The sequence below is a fragment of the Rhinatrema bivittatum genome, chromosome 3, assembly GCF_901001135.1.
Source record: "Rhinatrema bivittatum chromosome 3, aRhiBiv1.1, whole genome shotgun sequence".
In the NCBI taxonomy this organism is placed as follows: Eukaryota; Metazoa; Chordata; class Amphibia; order Gymnophiona; family Rhinatrematidae; genus Rhinatrema; species Rhinatrema bivittatum.
In genome coordinates this window covers 241,227,083-241,254,942 of record NC_042617.1, presented here as the reverse complement: position 1 = coordinate 241,254,942, position 27,860 = coordinate 241,227,083, and the positions used below count along the sequence as shown (strand labels likewise).

General features: G+C 43.9%; 1 protein-coding gene across 3 annotated transcripts in view; it reads left to right on the top strand.

The window, feature by feature from the left end:
- Positions 1-25,538, top strand: part of MAP4K3 (mitogen-activated protein kinase kinase kinase kinase 3) — a 1,052,401-nt gene extending 1,026,863 nt beyond the window's left edge. For all 3 annotated transcript variants that reach the window (XM_029594354.1, XM_029594353.1, XM_029594355.1), the window contains 2 exons: positions 9,328-9,383; positions 24,093-25,538. In XM_029594354.1, the coding sequence (XP_029450214.1) occupies positions 9,328-9,383; positions 24,093-24,180 (144 nt within the window). In that variant the 3' untranslated portion in view covers positions 24,181-25,538. The remainder of the gene's footprint in view (positions 1-9,327; positions 9,384-24,092) is intronic.
- The last annotated feature ends 2,322 nt before the right edge of the window (positions 25,539-27,860 follow it).

Genomic DNA, 27,860 nt, shown 5'->3' with positions numbered 1-27,860 from the left:
CAACTCTTCGTGGCTAACCTGTCTTTGGCTGCCCTACATATTGTGCCTGCGCCGGACAATTGGGTCCATTACGCAGAGGAACTCAATATGTGTAGATGTCTATATATAATGAAGATGCCAGACTTGTTCTCGATTATAGAAACATTTTTATGTGGGTTTATTATGGCTGCAGCACAAGCTTAAGCAAACAAGGTAAACTTACATGAAAATCAGAACTCATAGAAATTACATTACTGTTAGCATAAATACATCACAACTTCACACTAAGCTATCTGTTGTGCAAGGAGGGGTGGGGTGACCATACTGTAGCACATAGAAACATAGACATGACGGCAGAAGAAGACCAAACTGCCTATCCAGTCTGCCCAGCAAGCTATGCCCTCTTTTTTGTTTTTTTAATTTCTCTCATATTTCTGTTACTCTTGGCTCATCGTAACCTTTTGGTTCTATTTCCCTTCCACCCGCACCATTAATGTAGAGAGCAGTGTTGGAACTGCATCCAAGTGAATATCTACCATAGTTAGGGGTAGTAACCGCCGCAATAAGCAAGCTACACCCATGCCTTTGTTTACCCAGACTATGTAACTCAGTCCTTGTTGGTTATTGTCTGTATATAGATCCACCTTTCTATGTTCCCCCTGCCGTAGAAGCAGAGAGCTATGTTGGCTATGCGTGAAGTATCAGACTTCCTCCCCTGCCGTAGAAGCAGAGAGCTGTGTTGGATATGCGTTGAAAGTGAAGTATCAGACTTTCTCCGCTGCCATAGAAGCAGAGAGCTATGTTGGATTTGCTTTAAGTATCAGACTTCCTCCCCTGCCGTAGAAGCAGAGAGCTATGCTGGATATGCATTGAAAGTAAAGTATCTGGCTTATTTAGTTAGGGATAGTAACCGCCGTAACAAGCAAGCTACTCCCCGCTTTTTGTGAATGCAAATCCTTTTTTTCCATGCTTCCTCTTGCCGTTGAAGCTTAGAGCAATGTTGGAGTCGCATTAACTGTGTGTATGTTTATTGAATAAGGGTATAATCTCCAGGCAGTAGCCGTCATTCCTGTGAGCCACCCACTCTTCATTCACGTCCTCTAGACTTGATGGATCCACAGTGTTTATCCCACGCCCCTTTGAAGTCCTTCACAGTTCTGGTCTTCACCACTTCCTCCGGACTTAAAGGATGTGTAGCTCCATATTCCCATTCACCAGTCTTAACCAGAAATTTCTACACTTTGTTTTAGGAAATCACCTTTTCCAATAACAAGGTCTAACAGTCTAACTTACCTGTGTAAGTGGGCTTTTGAAAATTGCTATAATATATGGCATTGAATTATCCATAGGATATTCACATAAATGGATATTATTGAGGAGAGAGAGAGAGACAATCTGACACTCTATATATCTCCCAATGTAAGAGGGGCACGTTCAACTCAGGGTGTTTTTTTTGGGGGGGGACAGTGTTACAAGGGTCTAGAGACCCTGTGGCGCAAAATTTGGAGAATACATGTGTAAGTTTTGGCCCTACCCCAGAATGCTCCTTTGCTGCCTCCTTATTCTTGATGTGGCTTCTTAAAATTTGCATTGCTCACGTGTGGCCCACATTTATATGTATGATGCCATTTTTGCACAGTATATAACATTTCCAAATAAGCAAAAGAGCAAATAAATAAATACTTAGACCTGGGTATTACATGTGTAAATGCACTTTATCCATTAAAGTGGGCTTCTGAAAATTGCTACAATATATGCCATTAAATTGCCAATAGGCTTCACTTGTATTAAATTCACTTAAAGGTAAATTTTAATACCTGCACATGGGTGTCCATATGCGCGCACACATGCACCCGATTTTATATTTTCTCACACGAGTGCCGAATCGCAAACATAATGGGGGGGGGGGGGAGATTTTATAATATATAATATGCGCCATCGACTATTTCTTTGCTCCACATCCTGTTGGCACGTGTCTTGGCCAAAGCCCCCATTCCTTAGAAATCCGGGACCCCCGACTTGCTCCTTGATGTTCTTTTGCTGCTTCCCCGCTGTTGAAGCGAAGGGTGGAATTCTCTCTGACCCAAATCGCCGGGTCTCAGCACTGTTCAAGGCTAACTCACATTGAGGACTCTCTTGTTTTGCCCTCCTTATCCTCTGGTAACCCCGCCACGGGCTCCCAGTGACAAAATTTCGGTCTCTGGAAAGACCTCCCCTAGCTTGGTGCTGTGGCCATCCCTGTCCAGTAAGGCTTCCAATGCGTCTTGCAGACCGGAGATGAAGATGTCAAGGTCTATGTCTGACAGATGAATTCCGTCCGGCTTAAAAAGGCCTGGGTATTGCTCGTCAATCATATCATGAAGTATGCTGAAAACTCCAATGACCAGCATGAAGCGAATCATCTTTCGCCTCGTCTTATCTATGGCTGTGTGTGAACGCTCTCCCTTCCATATCCACCTCGGGATGATGCAGGACCATATGATGCTTGCTTGTGGTATGTTCGGCAATGGCTATGTAGTCCTTTTGAATCTTTTGTGTTAGCTCTACACTGCAGGTGGACGTAAGGTCATTTCCCCCAAGATGTAGTATTATTGCCCATGGTGAGGGGTGTATATTCTTCATCTGCAGGATTGTCAGCATTAATTGGTCCTACATCATACCCGGGTGACCATTCCATATTACCGCCAACCTATGTGCTGCCATACCCAGGTGCAATCCCAGCGGCCTTGTTTTTGCCCTTCCCATAGCCCGACTAATGAAAGAATGACTGACAATCCAGATCTGCTGTATATGTTGCCTTATGCCTGGAATGCAAACAGTGGTATACGTTAAGGCATATCAGAGCATAAAGAAGATATCTGGCCTTATATAAGTCGGGTATCGTTTTGACTTCCATCTACCAATTTCCATTATGGCATCGTTAGATAAACCACAAGCTGAGGCTCTGGTTGCAGACCCTATTCTAAATGAATTGGAGGTGTAGCCAGCCGCTTGGATGCCTCCTGCATTCAGGGCTAGGTGCAGTACGCGTGTGAACTGGAAGCACGTAAGGGGGCGACCGTTTTCATGGAGTAGCAGTGGGCCTTCGGCGTTTGGGTGCAATGCCAAGAGCCATCTAAGGTTCCTTACTGGGCAGGTGCTGTCTCTTAGCTGCTGCAAATGAATCTTAGTTCTTTTTCCATATTGGTCCATCTTAGAGTGGTGGATGATAATCATCATCTTATTGCCTGCTATCCCCACGTCATTGATTTGCAAGCCCGAGCACTCTGCATCTTTTCCCAAAACTGCAACTAACTCGCTAAGCCTAAGTGCAGAGAAAAAGGCCAGGGAAAATGCACAGCTAAATAAGCTTGCCTCATAATGGTTGTGGCAGTTGGAGTGGACTGCATGCAAAATCTTTTTCAAATGATCAAACGTGATAGGCCGTCTTGTATCTTGTGACCTAGTGGCCGCCTTTGCCCAACCCTGCATGATTCTTTGTATCACAAATTGTGCTGTTGGATTTCCAAGGTCTAAAGCCTTCGAGAAGAAGGCAGTGCCAGCTAGGTGGGAGGCTATTGTTGACTGTGCCAGCCCTTCTCTTTTGCGTTGAATAATATATTACGCGAGGATATTCGCGCTAATAGGCCACCTCAAGATCATGTTCTTCCTCCCCAGGAACTTCTGAAAATCCAACATGGCTGTGATGTAGCTCTTCCTCGTGTTGTCCAACAGTGAGTCCAGAAATCATTCTCCAAACTTCAGGGGACCAAGTCTCCATACTTCTGCAGGCAATGGAGTGCCTATCCTTTCTGCTTCCAGCTCCAGTGACCTAAAATAAGCCCACTTCCGGCAAGAGAGAGTCAGTGATGGAGTTTTCAAGCTCTGGAATATGTGCTGCGTGAAAAGTGATATTGAATTGCAGGCATGTTAAAACGAGCTTTCGCGACAGCGCTACTCCTCCTGTTGTTCTGGCCGATAGCCTGTTAATGGCTTCCACTACTGACATTTGTCGCATCTGAATACTACTGCTGCGTTGCACAAGTGGACGTCCCATATCAGTAAGGCGATACTATAGGGAATAGTTCTAAGAATGTCCCTGGTGACCCCATGTTCGTGCCATTCTGGTGGCCATTTTTCTGCGCACCATGCCCCTTTAAAGTAAATGCTGAACCCCCACCCCCTGGAAGCATCTGCAAACAATTCAAGGTTGTTATTGAACCTTGGGGGGGATCTGGCCAAATTGATACCCCATTGTATTTTTCCAAGAATTCCATCCATACTTTTAGGTCTTGTTTAATTACATGTGTGACTCTAATGTGGTGAAACTTTTGGTGAGGTTGCCATGGCTAGCCTCCTTAGGAATGCCCTACCCATGGGTATGACTCTACAAGTGAAATTCAGTAGGCCAATTAAGGACTGGAATTGCTTCAACTTGGCTTTCTTCCTACGTGCCATGTGCTGCAGTAATTCTCTAAACCTGGATAGTCGTGCTTGGGTATCCTGGATAGTCATACTTGGGTATCCAATTTGATGCCGAGGAAAACTATCTTCTGATCCAGTCCCTCCGTTTGGCCTTGCACTAAAGGAATTCCAAATTCCTCAGCAATCCTTTGAAAAGCTAATTGAAGCTATCTGCAATCATGTTCATCTTTCCCTAGGAACAGGAAATAGTCTAGGAAATTAACTAGCCGCTTGGATCCTGATGCCTGTTCCACTACCCAGTGTATGAAAGAACTGAAGTTTTTGAAATAGGCACGGGATATTGAACAGCCCATGGGGATGCACTTATCGAAATAGTAGTCTCCCCTGAATTTGAAACCTAATAGGTGGAATGATGCCGGGTGTACGGGAGCAATCTGAAGGCAGATTTGATATCTGCCTTTGCCAAATATGCCCGACTGTCAAGGCCTTGCAGGATCTTTATGGCCTGGTCTAGAGAGGCATACCTGACTGCACATAAATGCAGGTCGATCATATAATTGATCGAACTGCCTGCTGGGAATGATAGGTTGTGAATTTTCCTGGTTTTTTGGTACCACGCCAAGGGGGGATATAACTAAGTTATGGAAGGGGGGATCCCTAAAGGGGCCTCCCACCCTGCCTAGCTTAATCTTATCCCAGGCTATGTCCTCGTGATGTTTTATAGATGAGGCGTTCTGAATGGTGTGTTGCGATGGTGGAGGGTCTTCAGAGCATGGTATTGGATAACCTGATGTGAATTCCTTTGTTATTTCATTCCCTTATGCGCTGCATGGGTATCGCTCCAACCAAGGGGTCATTGCTTTACTTTTGACTGGGGACAGGGCCAGATCCCTCACTATTGTGTTGGTGTCTGTCACTAGGCGTCCTGCATTGCGCTGCTGGGTGCATTCCCCCACGGTTGGCATATGCGTGCTTAAGTTTACAGCGTGCGCAGGTACAGTGCCTGGCGTTGAACTATCTGCAAGTATCACGCCTCCCTATCTGTGTATTCAGTAACCTGTCTCTGGGTGTTAGATTGTAAGGACACTCGTATCCGCTGTGCTTCTGCAATGTCATCTCGTCTAGCCACAAGTCTACAACCCTTTGACCCCAGGATATGGAGCTATCCTCCTCCATGGCTTTTCAGGACTTGATGTCATAGTTGAGACAGGCCCAACCACCATAGCTCTTGTGTGCTTTCATAATCGAGTCGAGGTACTGTATGAGGTAGGGTGATTGGTCGGGGTCCCTCTCTATTATCACACTCATAAATATGTGGAAGGCCAAAGCCCAGTTACTAAGTGTTTTGGCAACCCTTGGTTTTTTGTCTTTTCTCTCGGCAGTGGGATATCTTTCTTTGCTCTCGCTTCGCCCTTCTTCCTGACCTGGTATGAGGAGTGAGAAAATGTCAATAAATTCTCTCTTCCAAATTCTCTCTCTCATTTTTCTTGATACTCCCCTAGCTAGAGTACTAACTCCGCAGAGTTTGTCCTCATGTCTCGTTCTGTCTTTTTTAGCCTGGTCTGAGGTATTTTCTGGTGAGGCCGAAATTTTGAGCTGCTCAGGTGTGATGCACTGTCTTCTCTGACACCAGACCCTGGCTGGTGATGCCTCTTTGCAGGCCTCCCTTTTTCTTTTGAAGCTCTTGCATTATTGTGGCTACTGTTAGCTCCTCGTCGCTGTCGTTGCAGACAGAGTCAGATGGTGAGGGTGTGTTTTTTATCGACTTACCCGAGCCTGGACACTGCTTTTCATGACGCATGTTGTTGGCGTCTGGAATACGGTGGAGAGCATTGGCGCTGTTAGTTTTGCCGCCTGTTCTTGGGGCCCTTGCATGGGCCGGACTTTGAGATCTTCCATCGCCAATAAACATGCGCTGTCTAAGGCCACTCTGTTCTGCGCTTTTGCGCCTGCTGTCTGATCTCAGCCATTAGCTCATCCAGATCTTGTTGGTTCTTCGTGGCCGTGCGAGCCATTCAGCGCGGTCTGTCGACAGGGGTTTGTTTGACTCGGTTGGGCTTCATGATTGGGGCTTCATTCCTTGTATTAGTTTTCCCCTTGTCCTGGGCCTTGGCTGTGTTTGGTTTTCATGGAGCCATCTTGTGGTGCAAAACCTGCGAAAAGGAATACTGCGAGGGAAAACAATAAACATAGCGAGTTAATTGAAAATCTCCAAAGGATGATTAGCCCAAAATAGTCAATTTAATTAAGGTTTGTTTTTTTTTTTTGCTGGCTTCCCCAACAGCGTCTTGAGCTCTGGAGGCTGAACAAAGGGGAAGGGGGGGCTTCTATGCCATGAAGCTAAAATATCTGCCCAGCCTACCTCCCCACCTGCTAATTTTGCCAACAGCAATTTGGCCCTTTCTCAGGCAAGAGACATTTTGATCCAATCCCTTCCCAAGATGGCCACCGTAGCGGTGCCATCTTGCCTTCTCTAGGCTCATTATCCATTCCCAAGATGGCCACCACCACGTGTTCAGAGCCATCTTGGGGAGGACCTTCTTTAGCAATGAGAGCCGACTGAAATCAGTCTACAGCTTCCCGAGTGCTGCCACCACTCAATGCACAATTAAACTCTGGAATTTGTTGCCAGAGGATGTGGTTAGTGCAGTTAGTATAGCGGTGTTTAAAAGAGGATTGGATAAGTTCTTGGAGGAGAAGTCCATTACCTGCTATTAAGTTCACTTAGAGAATAGCCACTGCCATTAGCAATGGTAACATAGAATAGACTTAGTTTTTGGGTACTTGCCAGGTTCTTATGGCCTTGATTGGCCACTGTTGGAAACAGGATGCTGGGCTTGATGGACCCTTGGTCTGACCCAGTATGGCATTTTCTTATGTTCTTATGGAGAAGGGAATCGGCCGCGCTCCTGCGCAGCACCAGGGAGCTGCAGATGCAGGCAGCTGCGAGGTCCCATCTCAGTGCTGGGACCCGACGTCCACCTCAGTGCCAGGACCCGACCCGCGCCAACGACAGTCCCGCGTGGCTCCGTTATAGTCAGCTCCCACACCCCTGGCAGCTAGCCCCCCACCGGCAGTGGATGAGGCGCAGACCCAAGGCAGCCCCTGGCGAGCCACCAGACACGGCCCCCTAGCGAGGGGATGCACTGCAGCCCCAGGACGGTCGCTGCTGCAGAAAGGGGGGTTCACTGATACGGATGCCCTTATCAGCATACCCTGGCAGCCAATGGGAACACCCTGCCCCTCCCTAAGGACCCACCCCTCATTCTATCCCCATCTCCTTTCTTCCCTCCTCCTAGCCTGTCTATTTTATTTATTTATTTATTTAAATCATTTCTATACCGTCTTAGCAATGTGTGATTGATCAAAATGGTTCACAATTTGGCAACACACACATATTTGGCTGCCCCGCACATTGTGCCTACACCGGACAATTGGGTCCGTTACACAGAAGATCTATATTACTGGCATTGCATTCTGAAGCTCTGGAATTTGTTGCCAGAGAAGGTAGTTAGTGCAGTTAGTGTAGCTGGGTTTAAAAAAGGTTTGGATAAGTTCTTGGAGGAGAAGTCCATTAATGGCTATTAATCAATTATACTTAGGGATAAGCCACTGCTATTAATTGCATCAGTAGCATGGATTCTTATTAGTGTTTGGGTAATTGCAAGGTTCTTGTGGCCTGGTTTTTGGCCTCTGTTGGAAACAGGATGCTGGGCTTGATGGACCCTTGGTCTGTCCCAGCATGGCAATTTCTTATGTTCTTATGAACTCCATACAGTGAGAATGAAACCATCTAATTGCAATAGGCAGTGCTGTGGTGATGTAACATCATCCTGTCATGTTGACATGCCACTTCATCAAGTTTTATCAATCAGAGGTGAAATCATGGATCTACAGGTAACTGGAACAAAATTACCCTTCAAATCTTTTATGATATTGCTGGGTCTGTTATTTCCAGTGATTCTCCCTCAACATAGGAAAGGGGTTCCAGTAATAGCAGAACTATTGGTGATTACCAGATAGAATGTTGCTTGCCATTGGAACTCTCACAGCAAACCATCTATTGAACACTAGCCACAATGTGTTTGAAAGATTTTATTTTATGGCATTTTTTACCTTCCCTGTAAGAAATGGGTACTAGGATGTGACAAGTGATTGGGAATCTCTTCTGAAATTTGCAGTAGGAGAGCATTATATTATTTCCTGGGCATTTTATAACTTGCCCGACCACGAGCGTAAACACCGGTACATACACAAGTGCTGGGCCTCTCTGAAGGGGCAGGCCGGGGGTTGGGGTCCGAGCGGGGCGGGTTGAGACAGCGCCATTCTACGCTGTCCCAGGGAAGCATGCACCTACAGATTACTTCTGCTCCAGAGGAGCAGTAAGTAATAAAAAAAAAAAACCGTAAGTTCATAGGAAGGGTTTAGGGGAGGAGAGGAGAGGGGAAGAGGAGGGAGTTTAGGTAGTGTGGTAGGGAAGTTCCCTCCCAGCCCGCTCCTTAATTGGAGTGGACTGGGAGGGAACTGGGGGAGGCTCAATTGCATCGCTGCACTTTAGTTGGTAGAAATTTGCCGCCCACACAGGTGCGTAGCCCATGGATTTTATAACATGTGCGCGCCAGCGCATGCATGTTATAAAATCGGCGTGTCCATGTGCGCGCACCGGGAACTGTGTGCACATGGACGCTCTCACTCTCCTTTTAAAATGTACTGCATAGTGTATTGTGCAGAAAAGTTTTCAAATAAACAAAATGGAAAAAGAAAAGGTTGTCCACTTTTATTATGCAAAAATAAAAAAGGCAAACCATCAAGTAATCCAAAGACCCAATATACATTTATACTCATGGACAAAACTTTAGAGGTCTGAAAAAGTCAAAATCCATGTTATCTGCTCAGAAAAAAAAACTTGCTGTGTCTTGGTTAACTGTATATATTTATTTACAGATCACACAGGAAATTTCAGACAGTACACGAATATTCCGGCTTCTGGGCTCCGACAGGTAATGAAAAGAATAAAACATTCTCATGTTGTACCAAGAATAGGATGTATACAGTATTTTCTTTGCAACCGTGCTAAACTGTTAAAGATGATAGCCTTTTTTTATGCCTCACTGAAAAGTATTTTCAGGAGACATACTGAGTTTATTTTCCCTTTGTCTTCTTGGCTGTGAGTTTAGAAGTATAAGTTGAAACCTTATCCAGTTTAATAGAAACAAGCTAGCAAATAGTTTCAAATATTTTATCATTTTGAACAAAGATTGGTTTTATGGGCCAAATTGGTATGTTGAATAGAGTAGTATGTTAAATTATTTTCATACATCTCTCGGAGTGTAAGATAGATTTTCTTGTAACTTGGCACCCTGGAAAAAAATAACACATATCATCATAGTTTATAAGGAATTCACATGCACTATAGGAAGGATCTGTTTTCTCCTTAAATTAATTTTTGCTTTTGGGACATTCTTTTATTTTTCCACCAGCAGGAGTCTGGTGTCTCAGGTTTAATGAAGTCAGACGCAGTCTGGATAGCAAAGTTATCCAGATAAACCTATCCAGCTAACGTTGGAGGCATATTCAACAGTGCAGCCACACTACTGAATATAGCCAGCTATCTTAATACTTAGCTGGCTAACTTTAGGTCAGTTCTTTGACTTGACCAGGCTTAGCCAGCTAACTCTGAATATTGGAGTTAGCTGGTTAACTTAGCCGCTAACTCAGCTCCTTCCAGTTACGCCCCTAACTTATCTGGCTAAATTCTAGCCCCCTAACATTAGCCAGCTAGAATTTAGCCGGATAAAGGCTGAATATAGCTGGGTAAGCCATTTAGATGGATAACTATTATGTTATCCATCTAAATGGCTTTTGAATATGGACCTCATTGAATCCAGTAGCATTATAGGGCAGTTGTTTACATCCTCCAGAGAGTATGTCCCATCATCCCATGGGGTCAGCTATGTCAGAGACAACATGGTGCTGTTGACAAATCTGCATCAGAAATGTGAGGAACACCTTCAAAAAAAAGTCTCATTTTATGAAGACATTTTCTTCTTCTGCAGTATCCCCTCAGTCTTCCCTTTCTTTCCTTTCATGGCAAAACAAGAATTAATTGAGGAAAGATATACATATTAACAGCAGCTTTGAATCTCAGAAGTACGTCTTTTCAGAGTAATAGGTATTTCATTATCTGCCTTCCTTTATCATCTTCAGAGAAAAAGAAAAAGGAATTAACTCCTTTGTAGACTTTGAGATAAGGCGTTATAAGTAATTTAATTTCAGTCATTTTTATGACAAAACATGAATTATGAATCTTCCCTCTGAAAAGATGTCACTGCGAATTTGTATAAAGCTGTATGTTTTTGGAGTTTGCTCCTTTTTTATTCGTGCATGCTGAACTTCTCTCTTTATCTGCCATATTCTCAGAATCAAAAGTAAGATCTTAAATTAGGAGTACTTTATTTTTTGAATGTGTTTTTGTGTGTGTGTCTGTGTGTGTGTGTGTAGTAATCCCATTCTTACTGGTAATATGTTTGCAGTATTTTAATATTGGCAGACATTGAAACCTAATGGTTAAAGTATTTCTCAACAATTTTTGTTGCTTGAAATCCACCTCAAGCAATGAATAAGTTGGGAATTGCACACTTAAGGCCTTATTTTAAAAGCATTTACTTGCTTAAAATTGGGTTTTACATGAGTAAATACACTTTACCTAAGTATGTGGGCTTTTGAAAATTACTACAGTAGTAGTTACATTTACATGTGTAATTCCTTTTGAAAATTACCCCCTTAATGTTCACAATGTTGTTTTTCCCTTATCTCCATTGGAAAGATTTTGGCATATCTGTGTGAGGAGCTCGATAGAAAGGAATGTGATGGAGGATGGTAGGATGGAGACGAGTGTATGTTTGTGGGGAAGAGGAAGTACATGTTTGTTGGCAGGGGTAGAGTGCATATGTGTGTGCATAGGAAGAGGTGTGGAGGGTTTGTGTGTCCTGAAGGAGGGAAGGGAATTTACGGGGCGCACACTATGGACAGGCAGGACAAATGAGTGATGTCATCTGACTGTGAAGAGATGGCACTCTCACAGCTCAGAATGCACGGGTGTTCCCACGCAGCTGCCTCTGCACGAGTCTCCTCAGTCTTTTTTTTTCCTTCTGCTTGTGCAAAAGGAACACATCCTGCACTCACTCTTCAAGCTGCTTGATGAACTTTTTGTGGGTTTTTTTTTTTTCTGTAAACAAAAGCTGCGCATTAAGGGCTGGTTTTCAAAAGCTTGGGCTTTTAGAAAATTGCCCCAGGGATTTTGTGTGTAAAAGTATGCACAGAAGCGATTCTGGGTATACTTTTCCATGCACTAGAAATAAGCATTCCAGGTGTGGAATTGGGAGTTGGAATAGCATTTAAGAACATACTTCTGATTTTTCAAAAGTATGCATGTAAATCTACTCACATGCATTTTCATTTGCTTATTAGTAGGAGACAATGTGTGTGCATATGCTACTCTGCATTCTGTGCATACACGCTAATTTTCAAAGCACACATGCATATGTCTTCTTTGAAAATTTAGGATAAAATCTGCATGTACTTTCTACTTGCAGACTTTATCCCTAAGCGTGCTGCTATAAAATTACCCTTTTAAAGAATTCTTAGATTTTCCTCAAGCCTCCGGGTTGACTTAAAGAAAACCATTACTAGCTGAAGGACCATCGTCAAAATGAAAACAAACACAGTCCTCTCATGCTAAGCAGCACGAATCTGAAGTCTCAGCGCAAGCACCGTTCCCTCTACCGGAAAGAGGGGGAATAGTTGTGCTCTTTGGTGCTGAAGCCTCAGGAGCCAGTTTAGGCTCCATTGGCACCAAACACATTGATGTACAGAAAAGCACCTTTGGAATGTCAACACAGAGTCTTTGCCAGTACCATCCACAAGTGATTGTACTGCAGCTTTCTCAGCACTAACCACATCATGGAGCCAAGATTCAGTTACTGGTGCAAAACTGACAAAAAATAAATAGTTCATTCTAAGTCTACTCCAGGCAAGCATTCTATGCCGACTCTCATTCCAAAGTAGGATAGTTCTTTTATTGGGATTCCCCTTGCCAAACAAGAACATCGTGCTTTTGTGAGAAAAATGTGGCTTGACTTCATCAAAAACTATTTTATAATTTTATCTTCATTAATTTCAAATATTACATCCAAGAAATTATTGGTTTTAAAGCAAAAGACAGACATCCTCAAATGAAAATTCAAATAGAGATAGAATATAACAAAGGAAAAATTCTCTCACAATTGAGGATACTGTTCACAGTCCACATTAAGGGGAGAGTTAAAGAAACGAAAAAGGGAAGGAAACAAAAGCCACATTCTTGTTGAATTGATGCATAGACTTATGAAACAGCTTTTAAACCAACTGGAGCAGACTTATTTGTCAAAATATTTCAAGCTGAGTTGGATCATAGAAAATATAGCTAATAACTTGAAACTTAACTATATATTTACATGGAAATTTCAATAAAAATGTAGCATCCAAATCCAAAACCTGTTTCCCTGTACGTACCAGGATCATTCCAGACTGTGGGTTATGTTCCCTGTCCAGCAGATGGAGTTAGAACCAAAAATTCCCAGGGGAGGACCTATATAGCCACGCCTCCCTCGCCTCAATCCTCAGTATAGTTCTAACTCCAGCAGATTGAGCAGGGGACACGGTGGTCTCCAGCACTTTTCTAGTTTTATTTTCTCTTTGAGGAATCAATTAAATAATATCCTACGTTTTCTAAAGGGGGTAAAACACTTGAAGCCTCCAATTAGACCACCTTGTCCTTCTTGGAATCTCAATTTGGTACTCCGGGCTCTATGTGCACCGCCTTTTGAGCCTCTGACTTCAGCCACACTCAAGGATGTCACCCTTAAGACCATCTTCCTGGTGGCGATCAGCTCAGCACGTCGGATCTCTGAACTACAAGCTCTATCATGTAGGGAGCCATACCTTCGTTTTACGCCAGGGGGAGTATCCCTGTGGACAGTTCCATCTTTTCTGCCAAAGGTGGTCTCGACTTTCCATCTCAACCAATCTATAGAGCTTCCGTCATTTTTATCCTCTGATTCTTCTGACCTGCGTCGGTTGGATGTTCGACATTCTTTGATACATTATTTGGAGGTCACTAATGAATTTCGACTCTCCGATCATTTGTTTGTCCTTTGGTCGGGACCCAGGAAGGGTTGCATGGCATCCAAACAATCGCTCGCTGGCTGAAAGGAGCGATTATAGCCGCATACATCGGCGTGGGTAAGTCTCCACCTTTAGCTGTTAAGGCGCATTCTCTCCGCACTCAAGCGACGTCGTGGGCGGAAAGTTCTGCAGTTTCTTCTCAGGAAATCTGTAGGGCGGCCATATGGAAGTCTCTCCACACTTTCGCAAGACATTATCGTCTAGACATTCGCGCGCCGTCTCATGGTCAGCTTGGAGACAGGGTCATACGGGCAGGGCTGTCCCCGACCCACCCATGATGGGGAAGCTTTGGTACATCCCACAGTCTGGAATGATCCTGGTACGTACAGGGAAAAGAAAATTATTCCTTACCTGCTAATTTTCGTTCCTGTAGTACCATGGATCATTCCAGACCCCTCCCTGGTTTTGGGGGTTCTTTGTGGGCCATCCCTGCTTTCCTGTCTTCACAATATTTTCACTCTGTATCTCTAGTTATTGCGAGCTGTGTCTTTGAACACAGTGCTGTTTGCAAGTTCTCAGTTACAGTTTTTTGAGTACAAGTTAGTTGCTGTCACTTACAGCTGTTATTTTTTCTCTATATTTTTGAGATTAATTGATTCCTCTGGTTCTGTCTCTTCTCGTCTTGGCTTTGCTAGTCCAGTTACTGAGGATTGAGGCGAGGGAGGCGTGGCTATATAGGTCCTCCTCTGGGAATTTTTGGTTCTAACTCCATCTGCTGGACAGGGAACATAACCCACAATCTAGAATGATCCATGGGACTACAGGAACGAAAATTAGCAGGTAAGGAATAATTTTCTTTTCTTCTACAACTATATCAATTCTCTGACTAAGAAGTTGGGACTCCCTAAGACGGAAAGAAAATACCTTAAAATCCATTGCATATCTGACGCATTAACATAAACCACAAGAAAAGTAGCCCTCTTCTAGATAAAATAATTTGAATTTTCCAAAAAGTGAGTAAAGTCAAAGGATTCCTCATTGAAGTCACATATATTTCTCTGAGAAGAAACTGTTTTAAGACTAGGCAAATAAATCTTTGAAACAGATGGAATTAATTCCTTGTAGACCCTCAGAAGTCTACATAAAATCTCATGAGCATTTCCAATGGAGAAGTCGAAGGACATTTTGAAAAATTCAAAAATCTTAATAAATTATATCTTTTTGGATATTACTATTATTAATTATTTTAGATTTTTATATTCCACTTTTCAGCACTTCAGAGCGGATTACATTCCTAGATTTTCCAACTTCCTTTGAAAAACCTGATGATTCTTTATAATAACAAGGTTATTCTCTATTCTCAACCGATCAGCTTGTATCTTTATCTTCTGGGAATGTTCATTAACTTGAACAGAAACATTTCCTACAGAACACAGCAAAGAATCTATCCTAGAGAAAGAACAAGTTCCAGTTTGGTGACAGATGTCCATAAGGACTCCAAAGTTATTAAAGCAGGTTTTTCCAGGTGACTAAATGGAGTAGATGCCACAACTTCCTCAGATCTATAGGACACCCTCTCTTAGATGGGGGAAAAGGAAATTCCAGGTCCATAATCCCCAACCAGAGATCCCATGTAGGTCTGATTCCCAACCTGCAAAAGTATCAGTCCATCAAGACTTAAGGACACTGAAGTCTCTTACTGAGTGGAGCATATGGCTCCTAGTTCTCCAGAACCCAAAACAACTTGGTTTGAAAAATGAAAAACCTCTAAAGTTGGCTGAGAAAAGGAGGATGGGTAGCAGTGGACACAAACGGGAAGGTCCAAATGCTGCTTTTTCTTTTCTTCCCCATACAACTTAAAAGGCTTACCAAAAGTGTGGAAAGGCCTCACTCTCATTTGTGTCCAGGGGTATGCTGCTTTGGTACACCTGTGGCAGCGATCCATTGCTTGCTACAAGTAAATCTCCCACTTCCTCTGCTTACGTCGGGGGGGGTGGGGCGGGGAGGCAGGATGGGGAATGATGTTCTCAAGAACAGACTCTGTAGGTAGCAACAGGACTACTGGAAAAGGCCTCTGGTGCTCGCCCTCCCGACACTGCCTCTGCTCGCAGTGATTAAATCTCTCACTTCCTCTGCTGATGTCAGGGGGCAAAGCAACGTTCTCTGCACAGACCCAGTAGGTGGCAGCAGAATTGCTGGAAAAGGCTTCCAGTGCATGCTCTCCCGACTCGCCCACTGCTTGCTGTGATTAAATCTCCCACTTCTTCTGCTGACATCAGGGAGGGAAGGTGGTGTTCTCATTCACAGACACAGGAGTTCCACTGGAAAGAACTCTGGTGCATGTTTTCCTCATCAAGAACAATTTTACTAACATACCAGACTCTCCATTTCCTCCATCCCATCTAAAACAAATGACTCCCATTTTGGAGTCTGTGGGCCTAAAAATCTGTAACTCAATCCACCTTATCAAGTCAAGCTAAAATTGTCACACACTGAATCATAGTCCAAATCCCAGGGTTTCCCATAATCTAAAGGTAGGACAACCTATAGTGTTTTCTGACTCACAGGAGAAATCCCAAACATCATCATACTTCCCTTTCATATCATTTTGATGCTGAGGCCATAGGTCTTCCATCAGAACCCTTTCCACAATTTCTCCTGTTAGCATCCTCGATAGGTTTCTCGACATTTTTGGTTAAGTTTATTTTAGTTTTTGAACCCCAGGGGCAGCGATGCGCTGTTGATCTGACATTCCTTTAGTTTCGTGGTTACATGTCCACTGCTGGTTTTAAGCGATGCCCCATGTATACGAAGACCATGTCTATCAAGGATCCCCATGATAGATGTGTCCTCTGCCTTGGGGCATTGCAAGACGTCCAGGGTTGCAGTAGGTGTTCCAAGGCAGAATCACAATTGATACATTCAGAAAAAATGCTATAGGCATACAACGACTTCAGATGCCTAATCTCAATCCATCAACAACGGAGGCATTGGCATCAATGGAACACGGAGCCGCACCAATGGATACCGAGCCTTCGACATTGGTGGGGCCATCTGTTCTGACAAGATTGTTGGCTGATAGGGACACCAGAAACCGTTAATCGGCAGGCTCCTCCATGTCGAGGATGTCTGTTCTTTGTGCTTAAATTAGGCATTGGGGATGGACTGATCCGAGCATCGAAGGAAGCCAAAGAAGCATCAGCATCGATCCCAGTCAATGATCGGTGCCAGGCACGGGGATGCACCAGCTTCTGCTGGATGCCCACAAAGTGATCCCATGGTGAGGAAAACCAGTCCTCCATCAATGCCAGGGGTGCGCCACAGTCTCCACCAGAACTGATGCTTGCCACTGAACCTCCTTTCAGTTCTGTAGAGGGTCTGGTTACACCCCCTGTCTCCCAACCTGTCCTGGCATCAGCGATTTTCAAGGAGGAATTGGAGAGGCGCATGCAGCTGGTTGTGGAGAGGGCGATGCAAGGCTTTGGTGTTGGAACATCAATGGCACCATTGCTCCTCAAGCCACTGCTTGAATCCCTGCACCCTCTCATCGGCGTTTACCGACCCAGACTCTAATGTTGTTGTTTTCCATGGCGGCATCGATGCCTTACGGGGACAAGCACCAGCTGATTATCCTTGGGTACTCGGAGGAGCACTGGGGACTTGGCCAAAACAGCCAGTCAAGCCAGTGCCTTCACCATAGGTGCCTAGGGCCCCATACCAATCTCTGACAGCTGAGAAAAGAGCACCTATGATTCCTGGGCAGATGACTCCTCCGTGGCTTCCAACAATGCTTCGGATCATCTCCCCTCAGAATCATCTCCTCCAGACGATCGAGGGACGTCTCCGCCAGAGGACCTCTTCTTTGCAGGTTTTGTTAGGTTGATGGTGGAGGCTATCCCATTTCAGTTGATGACTGAAGAGGATACCAGGCACAAAATACTAGATATCCTCCAGTACTTGAAGCCTCCTAAGGAGACAGTGACAGCCCCAGTGCATGAAATCCTTGTGGAGTTACTGATGAGGATGCGGGAACACCCCCTCAAAGTGCCTCCTGTTAACAGGAAGACGGATACAATTTATCTTGTCCAAAAGGTTCTCTGATTCAACAACCATCAGCTGCCCCACCAATCATCGAATCCGCTCTCAGGAAGGCCAAGTGCTCTCAGACCCATTCTTCCGTGCTCCCAGAGAAGGATCAGAGTGATGGATGTTCTTGGGAGTAAGGTCTTCCAGGGTGCTATCCTTATTGCCCACATAGCAGCCTACCAGCTCTACATGATCCAGTACGTGCGCAACATCCTGAAGCAGGTGCAGGAAGTTGCTAAGCAACTACTTCAGCAGCAGCAGCAAGATGCCCTCCAGTTGCTGGTGAATGGAGTACAGAAAACATGGGGTCCGTGCAATCTACAATGTTTTTGAAATGGCATCAAGGGTCTCTGCAGCAAGAACCAGCACTCATAGGCTCACATGGCTGCAGGCCTCAGATCTCAGACTGGAAGTGCAGGAGCAAGTCGCTGATGTGACATATACAGGAAAGAATCTCTTCAAGGATAAAATGAAGGATGCAGTGGCACAGATCTAGGACCATCATGCAACATTATAGCTGCTCTCCATTTGCACTAAGGACCCGTCCTCTTCAGCCAGGAGGCCATCAAGGTTTGGGTTCCGAAAGTCGTCCTTCCTCCTGAAGAGTTATTACTCTCTGCCACCTCATTCCCGTCAACACCACCAGGCCCTCATAGCCATCACAGGCAACAGAGGACCACAAAGGCCCAGCCAGCACCTCAGTCAACTCCGGGGATGGGGTTTTGACTGGACTGCAGAGAACATAGCCAGGTTGCCTATACCCAAAGCAATGAGCCTGCTGGATGGGAGGGGGGGGAAGGGTATGGTTCTTTGCGAACCTGTAGCCTAGTGTAACCTCAGACCAGAGGGTTCTGCCCATCGTTCGCAAAGGATAAAAAAATAAAAATATTGGGTATGCACCAAAATGCCGCCCACCCCAACCCATTTTTGCCCAATAGCACATCAGGAGGTACTAGTAGCAGTGGTCTCCTCTCTTAATGGCCAGAGTGGTTGAGCCTGTCCCATCAGGGCATAGAGGGTGGGGATTTTACTCCCAGTACTTCCTGATCCCAAACAAAACAGGAGGACTCTGTCCCACCCTAGACCTAAAGGCCTTGAACAAATTTATCAAAAGAGAAAAGTTCAAGATAGCTTCCCTGGGCTTCCTGATTCACTTCTTGCAAAAAGCAGACTGGCTATGCTCCCTGGATCTAGAAGATGCCTATACTGACATCGAGATCTTCCCAGGCCACCAGAGGTATCCCAGATTCATGGTGGAAAAGCAGCACTTCCAGTATCATGTTCTGCCATTTAGGCTCGCGTCAGCCCCATGTTTCGTCATAAAATGCCTAGCCGTGGTGGCAGCGCATCTTCGCAGACTGGGGATTCATGTTTTCCTGTATCTGACTTATTGGCTGATCAAGAGCGCCTCTCGAGCAGGGGTCAACGAGTCCATGCGCTTGACCATCCGAGTGTTGGAGACACTAGAGTTCATTGTCAATTACCCCAAGTCCCATCTCAGCCTGTCACCACAATTGGACTTAATTGGAGCCCTGCTAGTCAAGGCTCAGGTGAAGATCTTCCTGCCCCTGTAAAAGGCCATCAACCTTATTAACATTGCAGCGAAGATTCAACAAAGCCAGCATGTGTCAGTATGGCTCGCTTTGAGGCTGTTGGGCCACTACAACACTCGTCACTCCCTTGCCACATTTGCACATATGAAAGGCCCAATGGAACATGAGGTTGCAGTGGTGACAAGCCACTCAGGATCTCCAGGCACACATCGGAGTGACGCTGTCCCTCTGGGACTCTTTGTACTGGTGACAAGAAGTTTTGAATCTAGAAAAGAGAGTGTTCTTCCAAAGTCCTCCCACCCAAATAGTCCTAACCATGGATGCATCCACCCCGGGCTGGGGACTCAGCACCAAGGGTTTATGGTCCTCCCAGGAATGTCTATCAAATCAATTTCCTGGAGTTTCGGGCAATAAGGTACCACTGTGAGCTTTCAGAAATTGGTTGTCCAATAAAATTGTTCTGATACAGATGGACAACCAAGAGGCAGTGTGGTATGTCAACAAGCAGGGAGCTACAGGATCATACCTCCTTTTGTCAGGAAGCAGTCCAGATCTGTTCGTGGGCCCTCTCCCAAGGGATGGTTCTCAGGGCCATGTTGCTGGCTGAAACAGAGAATGTCGTAGCGGACAGACTGAGACCCCATGAATTGTCTCTAGACTTAGTATAAGGTAGATAAGTCACTAAAGCCTGGAGTTCGCTGGCCCTGAGAGCTGAAGTGACTGCCACCAAAAATATGACCTTCCAGGTCAGGTACTTCAGATTACAGAAGGACTGCCATCCTGTTTTCGGAGAAAGCAGAGTTGCTTACCTGTAACAGGTGTTCTCCAAGGACAGCAGGATTTCAGTCCTCACAAAACCCGCCTGCCACCCCGTGGTATTATGTTTCCAACATGTGGATTTTTTCATTATTTTATTTACTCTTCTTTTGAATTCTGTGATATAAGTTCTAGAAACTTTGAAATAAGTTTTCCATGCTGGGCTCCATCCAGTGATGTCACTCATGTGTGAGGACTGATATCCTGCTATCCTCTGAGAACACCTGCTTTCCTTGAAGTTAGGAAACAAGCTTTTGTTGGTTCCTCCTCATCTGCTGCATGCTAAATTTCATTTGGGGTTCCTCAAGGGTTGCTTTTGTCCCCAGTCCTGGTCAGCATTTATCTGCTGCCTTTGGCAAAAATTATAAGCGATCTTGGTTTAGAGACATTTATCTATGCTGATAATAGTCAAGTGTATTTATCCTTGGGATGCCAGCAAGAGGAGACAGTTGGAAAGATGAATTGAGGTCTGAAGGATGTCTCTACCTAGTTGTCAAATCAGAACTATTGTGCGTTAAGCTTTCCTTTTCACAGTCACCTTCAGTAGTTAAGTTATGTAGGGTTACTTTGCGGATTTCTGAAGATGTATGTCTGCTGGTTGTTCATAAACAGTAGACTCGCATTTGAGTTTGGAAACACAGGTAGCATCCGTGACTTGATGATGTTATTTTTTACTACATGAACTCGGACATATTCCAAAGTTTTTGGCAGTTGATGACTTTAGAATTATTATTCAATCTTTAGTATTTGCCAGAATAAACTATTGTACTCTCTTATTTATAAGGCTTCACAAGAGATTGATACAACAACTTTGGGTGATGCAGAATTGTGTGGTGTTTCTAATTATGGGGGCAATCATTCCAGCTTTTTAATGGCCCTTCCTTGGTTACCTGTCTTGGCCTGAACACAGTTTAAGTTGACAACTCCGGTCTTCAAGGCCTTGCAGGTCTTCGCTCCAGGTTTTATGAAGGAAAGATCAGAAAATTATATGGTCATCACAGCCCAGTTAGAAATTAGGGCAGTACATTCTGTCAAACTGCAGAGTACTCAAAAGCAAGCCTTTTAAATATGGGCTTTAAACTCTGGAATGATCTGCCTATGGCGGTTAAGTTGATGACTGTCTTGATTGTGTTCCACAAAGCGGTTAAATCAATCTATCTAAAGTATAGGAAGCTGAATCTGTCCAAGAAGAAGGTTAAGGATTGTAATGCATCATATGAGTTGAGGTAATTTAGGGGATGCTTCCAGTTGAAAGGTTGCTGGTGAAGGTTATGGTTTTGATTTTTGTTTGCATTTGTATTTTTGTTGTTATTTCTGTCTGATTGTTGATTCTGTTGTAACCGAATCCAAGCATCTGGTACAAATGAAGTAGGATTAAATCTCAATAAATAAATAAACTGTTACGTTTGCCAGTTCGTAGGCTACCCCAGCGAGCCAGCTCAATCGCCACATACCACCTAGCCATGCAGGTACTGCTGCTCCAAGCGGCCTAAAATACCACCACGCCATGCAGTCAGAGACACAGCTGCCATTAACTGCTGGGCCCTCCTCTAGGTGCACACCATCACTTAAAGGCCCTGTGGTGGGAACTGCGCTGGCCGGTGCCGTCGGATGATGTCGCACGGTTGGGTACCTCAGCAACCGTTCAGCTACCTTAGCAGTAATAGCTGCTCCCTCACTGTCCCTTAGTCTCCAGTCTGTCTTACCTTCATCTCCAGCCTTGCCTTGACTTCGTCTCCAGCCTTAACTTCGTCTTCCAATACTCAGATTGATTTCTTGGAACAGACTATAGCCTATGCCTCATTTGCCCTTGCTTGTTGCCTGCCTCGATCTTAGTCTTGCTTCCTGCCTTCCTCAACCTCACCATAACCATCCTTGCTTGCTGCCTGCCTTTATCACAGCCAGACACCAGAGCTACTCTTCCGCCTATGCCTCAGAGACTGCCACCTAAGACTTGCTGGCTCCCAGGGGAAAAAGGGCTAGTATAGGTAAAGCTCCAGTCCAGTCTCTGCTGCGCTAGTTGGCGGTGAGGACCTACAGGGCCTTCCCCAGAGGTTGTGTCAACCTCACCCCAACACAAGGGTCCACAACCCTAACATAAACAGCAGAACTAAATTTCATTTTATGGAAAGTTTTGTTTTTGATATCTGTAACTTCTGCATGAAGAAATAAGCAAGTTGCAAGCACTATCATCATACTCACCATATACCCAGATTTTCAACAGAGTAGTTTGAAAAACTCATCCTAAATTTCTACTAAAAGTTGTCTTTTAATTACATTTTTTCAAGGCCATATGCCAATAAGGGCAAACAGACTGCAGAAGAGCTTTATTGTTCTATTTGGAGAGAATAAAGTCTTACAGAAAGTCTTCACAACAATTCATCTCCTTCAACACAGTCAAACAAGGGATCTCAATTACAAAAATAACTTTATCCATATAGATTTCTGATTGCATCTCTTAGTGTTATATTCACTCAGGACAACAGCTTCTAATCAAAATAAAAGTCTACCAAGTCAAGGCTATGGCAGCTTCCTTAGCCGTCTTTGCTCTGCTTCCATAGAAGATATTTGCAGGGCTGGCACCTGGTCTTCTGTCCACACTTTCACTGCTTTTTACTGCCTAGAAATTCAAAAGCTTATTTAATTCATTGCTTCAACTCTTCTTCCAACCTCTTCAAAACCATGGTTGCATGTTATTCACTACTAAATAAGAACATAGCAAATGCTTTCATGCAACCCTTGTGCAGCTGATTATTGTCCTGCCTGTCCATGGAGAAAGCAAATATGCTTAGCTATTATAAATGTTCTCAGTGGATAGCAGGACATAGCCACACAATCCCACACTTCCACTTAGAGTTGAGTGTTAGCTTGCTACAAAGACTGAGGAGACTTGCACAGTGGTGGCTGCGTGGGAACTCCTGTGCGTGCCCAGAAAGCATTCTCAGGTTCTCTAAGCTCTGAGAGATTTTTCCATCTCTGCACCATTAGATGATGTCACTCAGTTATGTGACTGATTTGACCTACTTTCCACGAAGAACGCCTTGTGTACATCAAAGCAACTTTGCTTTCTCTCTTGTATTCACCACACATGTTCTTTCCCTTTTTCCTTCCTCCTTCCCTTTCTTCTCCCCTGTGTTCTCTACTCCATATTCTGCCCTTTTCATCCTCCTTCCCTCTCCCTTTTACACCCTTCCACTCTAATTCCCCCCCCCCCCCCCCCCCCCCCCCCCCCAACTCATCATCTGCTTTTCAGGTGGCAGGGTCTGGACTGTCCACCAACCCCATGACCCATTTCAATCATTGCAACTGCTCCCTCAATTTTCAGATTTTGGGGTATGGGCTTCCTGTTCCTATTGCTCACTCAGTCTTCAAGTGGCACCACCTTTGCTGCTCATTTTAGCGCTGCTCGCACAATCTTCAGAGCCTCGGTTGTCCACGACACCCACACCCCAGTCTTTCCATGCCCACTCCTGCTCTTCTATGGGCCATGTTTGCTCATCTCTAACAACCTGCAAACAAATGAACAGACAACAGATGGATGGATGCACCCTTAACAACAGGTGCTCTTGCTAGAGCAAAATACATCTTTAAAAAAAAATCACAGGAACAACACACCATTTCTGTTGTCAATTTTAAAGTATTTATCCATGATTGCTTGTATTGAATACTGTAATTCCAAAAGTCACAAATGTTTAGATTATAGTACTTATTAAAATGAGTTACTTTTAAGTCCTAGGCCTGAGCTCTGAGGCCTCTTCCTCAGGTTCTTGGATCTAAATCCTTTTTCCATCCTTTCATGGTGCAACTATGAGGATGGGCTCATCCTGTTTTTTTCCATCATTTTTATGGTATTCACAAATACTTGTCGCTATTCCAGCCATAATAAAGCTGAACATTCATTTGTACGTTCATGAACACTTTGAAAACAACATTTTAAAAAATGGGGACACTCGAGTAAATGTTACTGAATAGGAACTATTTTTTTTATAATTGTGATTAATCAGGACAGTTATAAAGAAGATATGCTATATTAATAAAATTTTTGTTTAATGTCACCTAATATGCTTACTTTTCCCTTTTCTTTCATAGGGTGGTGGTATTGGAAAGTAGGCCAACTGATAACCCTACAGCCAATAGCAATTTATATATCCTGGCAGGACATGAGAACAGCTACTGAGAAGCTTTTCGCAGGAACCTAAACATTACCATAGAGTACATCACAGGAAAACACTACTGCTGCATTGCTAAGGAAAGCTTGAAGTTGCACAAAAGCTACAGTAAACAGTTCACATTTTATATAATTTATTGGGGCATGAAGCAAACATGAGGAAGCCTGTTGCTATGAAGTGGTATGGACATATTTAGCACATTATACCACAGAAATGCTTAGTTTTTATGTAATCTTTGTACATATATGCAGTATTTCTCAGTGGACATAAGTTCATATTGGTGAAGTTATACACCAGGACAAAGTGTAGATAGTGATCTTTTTATGATGTACATGTGTCTCAACTGTACAGATGAGAAGGTTATCTCCAATGCAGAACTGTATTTTAAGGGGGTATAATTTTAAGGACTTCTCACTGGGAATTTCTCCTTGCCTGGCTATGTTATGAATTGGAAATGCTGGCAATGAACACAGTACATTTATTAACACTATTGTGTATTTTATTATATGTAATTTAGTGATACAAATATAAATCTTGTAACTTTTAAAAATTGTAATCTAGGCTGTAATCATTTTATAATCTTGTTTTTAATTTTAATGCAAGTACACTGGCGTCTATATTTGCACAAAGTATTGATATGTGATGTGATTGGTCACAAAGGTAAGCTGTGACTTTGTGAATATGCATTGGCTTAAAAATGTTTTATCTTTTGTTTTCTTTGTGAAACAAAACAATTAATCACCTGTTATACTTGGTCCTTCTTATATTTAAGCAAAATCCAATAAGACTTTTTCTATGTGCTTGAAAACAAAACTCTTCTGACTTGGGTTTAATTCAGAATAGTGGTACTGTGATGTGACACTGCAGGAGTTATCTGACTTATAAATAGCACATACAGTGGCAAAAATATATAGATTTATTTTGAGCGCTTACTACACATTTCATTTATATGATTACACTAAAGAATTGTAACATTCCTTGCTGTGCAGATTATTTAAATTACAAGTTGTATGTTGAACTTTGTTTTGCCTTATTGTCATCTTTAGGATGTTAACCAGTGGCCAAAATTATTTAGTTACTACCTCATGCAAACAATGTAATGAATACTACACATCACAGGAATTTAGATTTGGATGAAAGTTTCTTTTAATGATTATTTACCAATGGAGTATGTAGATACCAAGTTTAGCACAATGCACACTTTTGGCTCTTTTTTGTATATATTCTTTTTATTTTATTGTGAATACATATACTAAGAAGAGATGAAGCTGTAAGTGATCTATGGTCTGCAATATTGATGTGGTAATGCTTTTGGATATCTTCTTGATTGTAAATACTGTAAAATAAACATGTTTTTAACAAGCTGTTGAGCATTTCCATTCCTGACAAATCAAACATGGTATTTCACTGTTCTATAGTATTAGAGCTTGAATGTTTTTTATATAATTAAGCTGTGAAATTGCAGCATATTTGATGCAATAATATGAGTTATAGTACATAATCTGTGGGAGTGTGTAGTTTCATTGCAAACACGTGACTTTTTCAACTAATTTTTGTTGTACAATATTTTGTTTCTCCACATTATTTTTCTATTTGTAGCAGCTTAGAATATTAAAAGGTCTATATTCAGCACCACTTAGCTGGATAAGTTCAGACTTACCCAGCTAAGTGGCTACCTTTTGAATATTTGGCCATATTCAGCAGCTGCTACTTAACTGGATAACTATGTATTCGTCTAAATGTGGGACGGGGCATTCTCCAAGAAAAAGCAGGCTGGCAGTCCTCGCACATAGGTTACATCATCCGATGGACCCCCTGCATGAAAAACCTTTATCCCAGGACAAGCAGGATGATAGTCCTCACATATGGGTGACATCACTGAACGGAGCCCTATTAGGAAAACTTTCTGTGAAAGTTTCTAGAAACTTTTGACTGGCACACTTAGCATCGCGGTGAAGGAGCCCTGTGTGAGTTTTCTCACACAATATACTTAGAGAAAAATTCTCAATTCATCCCCTTCATACGGGTCTCCTTGTCACCACCGGCCGGTGAGTGCTTCTTTTTTCCCGGTCGATTCCGGTTAAACAGTTTTTTCTGTCAGAAGGTTGTGGCTGTCCAGCCTTCATAATGGCAACAGGTTTTAAAAAATTGCCCGAACTGCCCTCGCACTATGTCCATCACCGACCCGCATATCGAGTATGTGCTGTGCTTGGGCGAATCTCATAACGTTTCCACCTGTCCACAATGCGCCGAGATGACGGCCAAGGGCAGGCGAGCCCGTCAAGAAAAGATGGAACATCTCTTCCATATTCAACTAATACCATCGACAGTCGTCTCTGGCTGGAACGGCCAAAAAGTTAGTCGTCCAAAAACGTCGCCCTGATTGCTCTGGCGACCGATTTTCACAGACTCCATCCTGGTCATCTATAAAATCTACATCGATGCTTGAGGAAAGCACCGAGCATCGTGACAAGCACCGTCATTGACGGATGTCGACACCCGATGTCGGATCGATTCCAGAAACTCCGTCGAGGCCAGTAGAGCCATCGCAGAAAAGGTCTCGAGTGGAAGAGTCATCAATACCCTCAATGCCTCTCACTCCAAAGGTGATCCCCACCAGTAACTGTGCTGGGTACCATGCCACCAAAGGGACCTGTGGAAGAGCCGGTTCTGCCTTCTCTGCCACTCCCTATAGCTGCTCTGACCTCACCAGCTGTACGGAAGAAACTGGACATTTTTATCTGCCAGGCAGTCAAAGACGCTCTCCAAGACCTCCAGCTATCGGGCCCGATGCCTGCACCGACGCCATCTCAGCCACCGATGCCCGCGCCGATACCAATACGAATGCCAGCGCCAGACCTTTCAGTCTTCGCAGCAATACTCTCGAAGCTCAATGCCCTCCTCAGTGCTCTCCTGATGCAACCCTTACCAGTGGCACTTAAAATCCGATTCCCATTAGTGAAGACAATGCCTCCGTGGCTTCTCCGATGCCCGAACCAATTCCAGGACAGTCTGGAATTTCTCGGCCAAGAACTCCGGTGTCTCCATCGATGCCATTTTTTCCTTCATCGATGCCACCGCACAAACCATCGATGCCATCAATGCCTTTGTTCATACCTCACTCTACTCCACGACGTCCTTCATCAGACACCTGGGATGACTGAGACACCAATACTTCATCTGAAGATGTTCTGTCTGAACCATCCCCACCTGAAGAAAGAAGGAAGTCGCCACCAGAGGACCTCTCCTTTTCAAATTTTGTAAAGGAGATGGCTGATACCATTCCTTCCTAACTAGTGGCAGAAGAGGACACGAGGCAAAAGACCCTGGAGGTTTTGCAATTTGTGGATCCTCCTATACCGGTCCATGAACTCCTGGTTGACCTACAACATAGGATGTGGGAGCACACCCCTGTTCAATCCCACCGGTGAACAAGAGGATGGATGCCACCTACCTAGTGCAGCATATACCAAGTTACCAAAAGCCCAAACTCCCACACCAATCTATGGTGGTAGAATCCACCCAAAAGAAGTCAAAAAGGATCCGCCAACACTCGTCCCTGGAAAGGTATTGACCCCTTTTCTTGCCCTACATCAGATTTATTAGACTATCTCTGGCACCTTTCAGACTGGTCTCCAGACTGCGTCAGTAAGAGAACATCTAAGAGCTATCTCAGCTTACCATAATA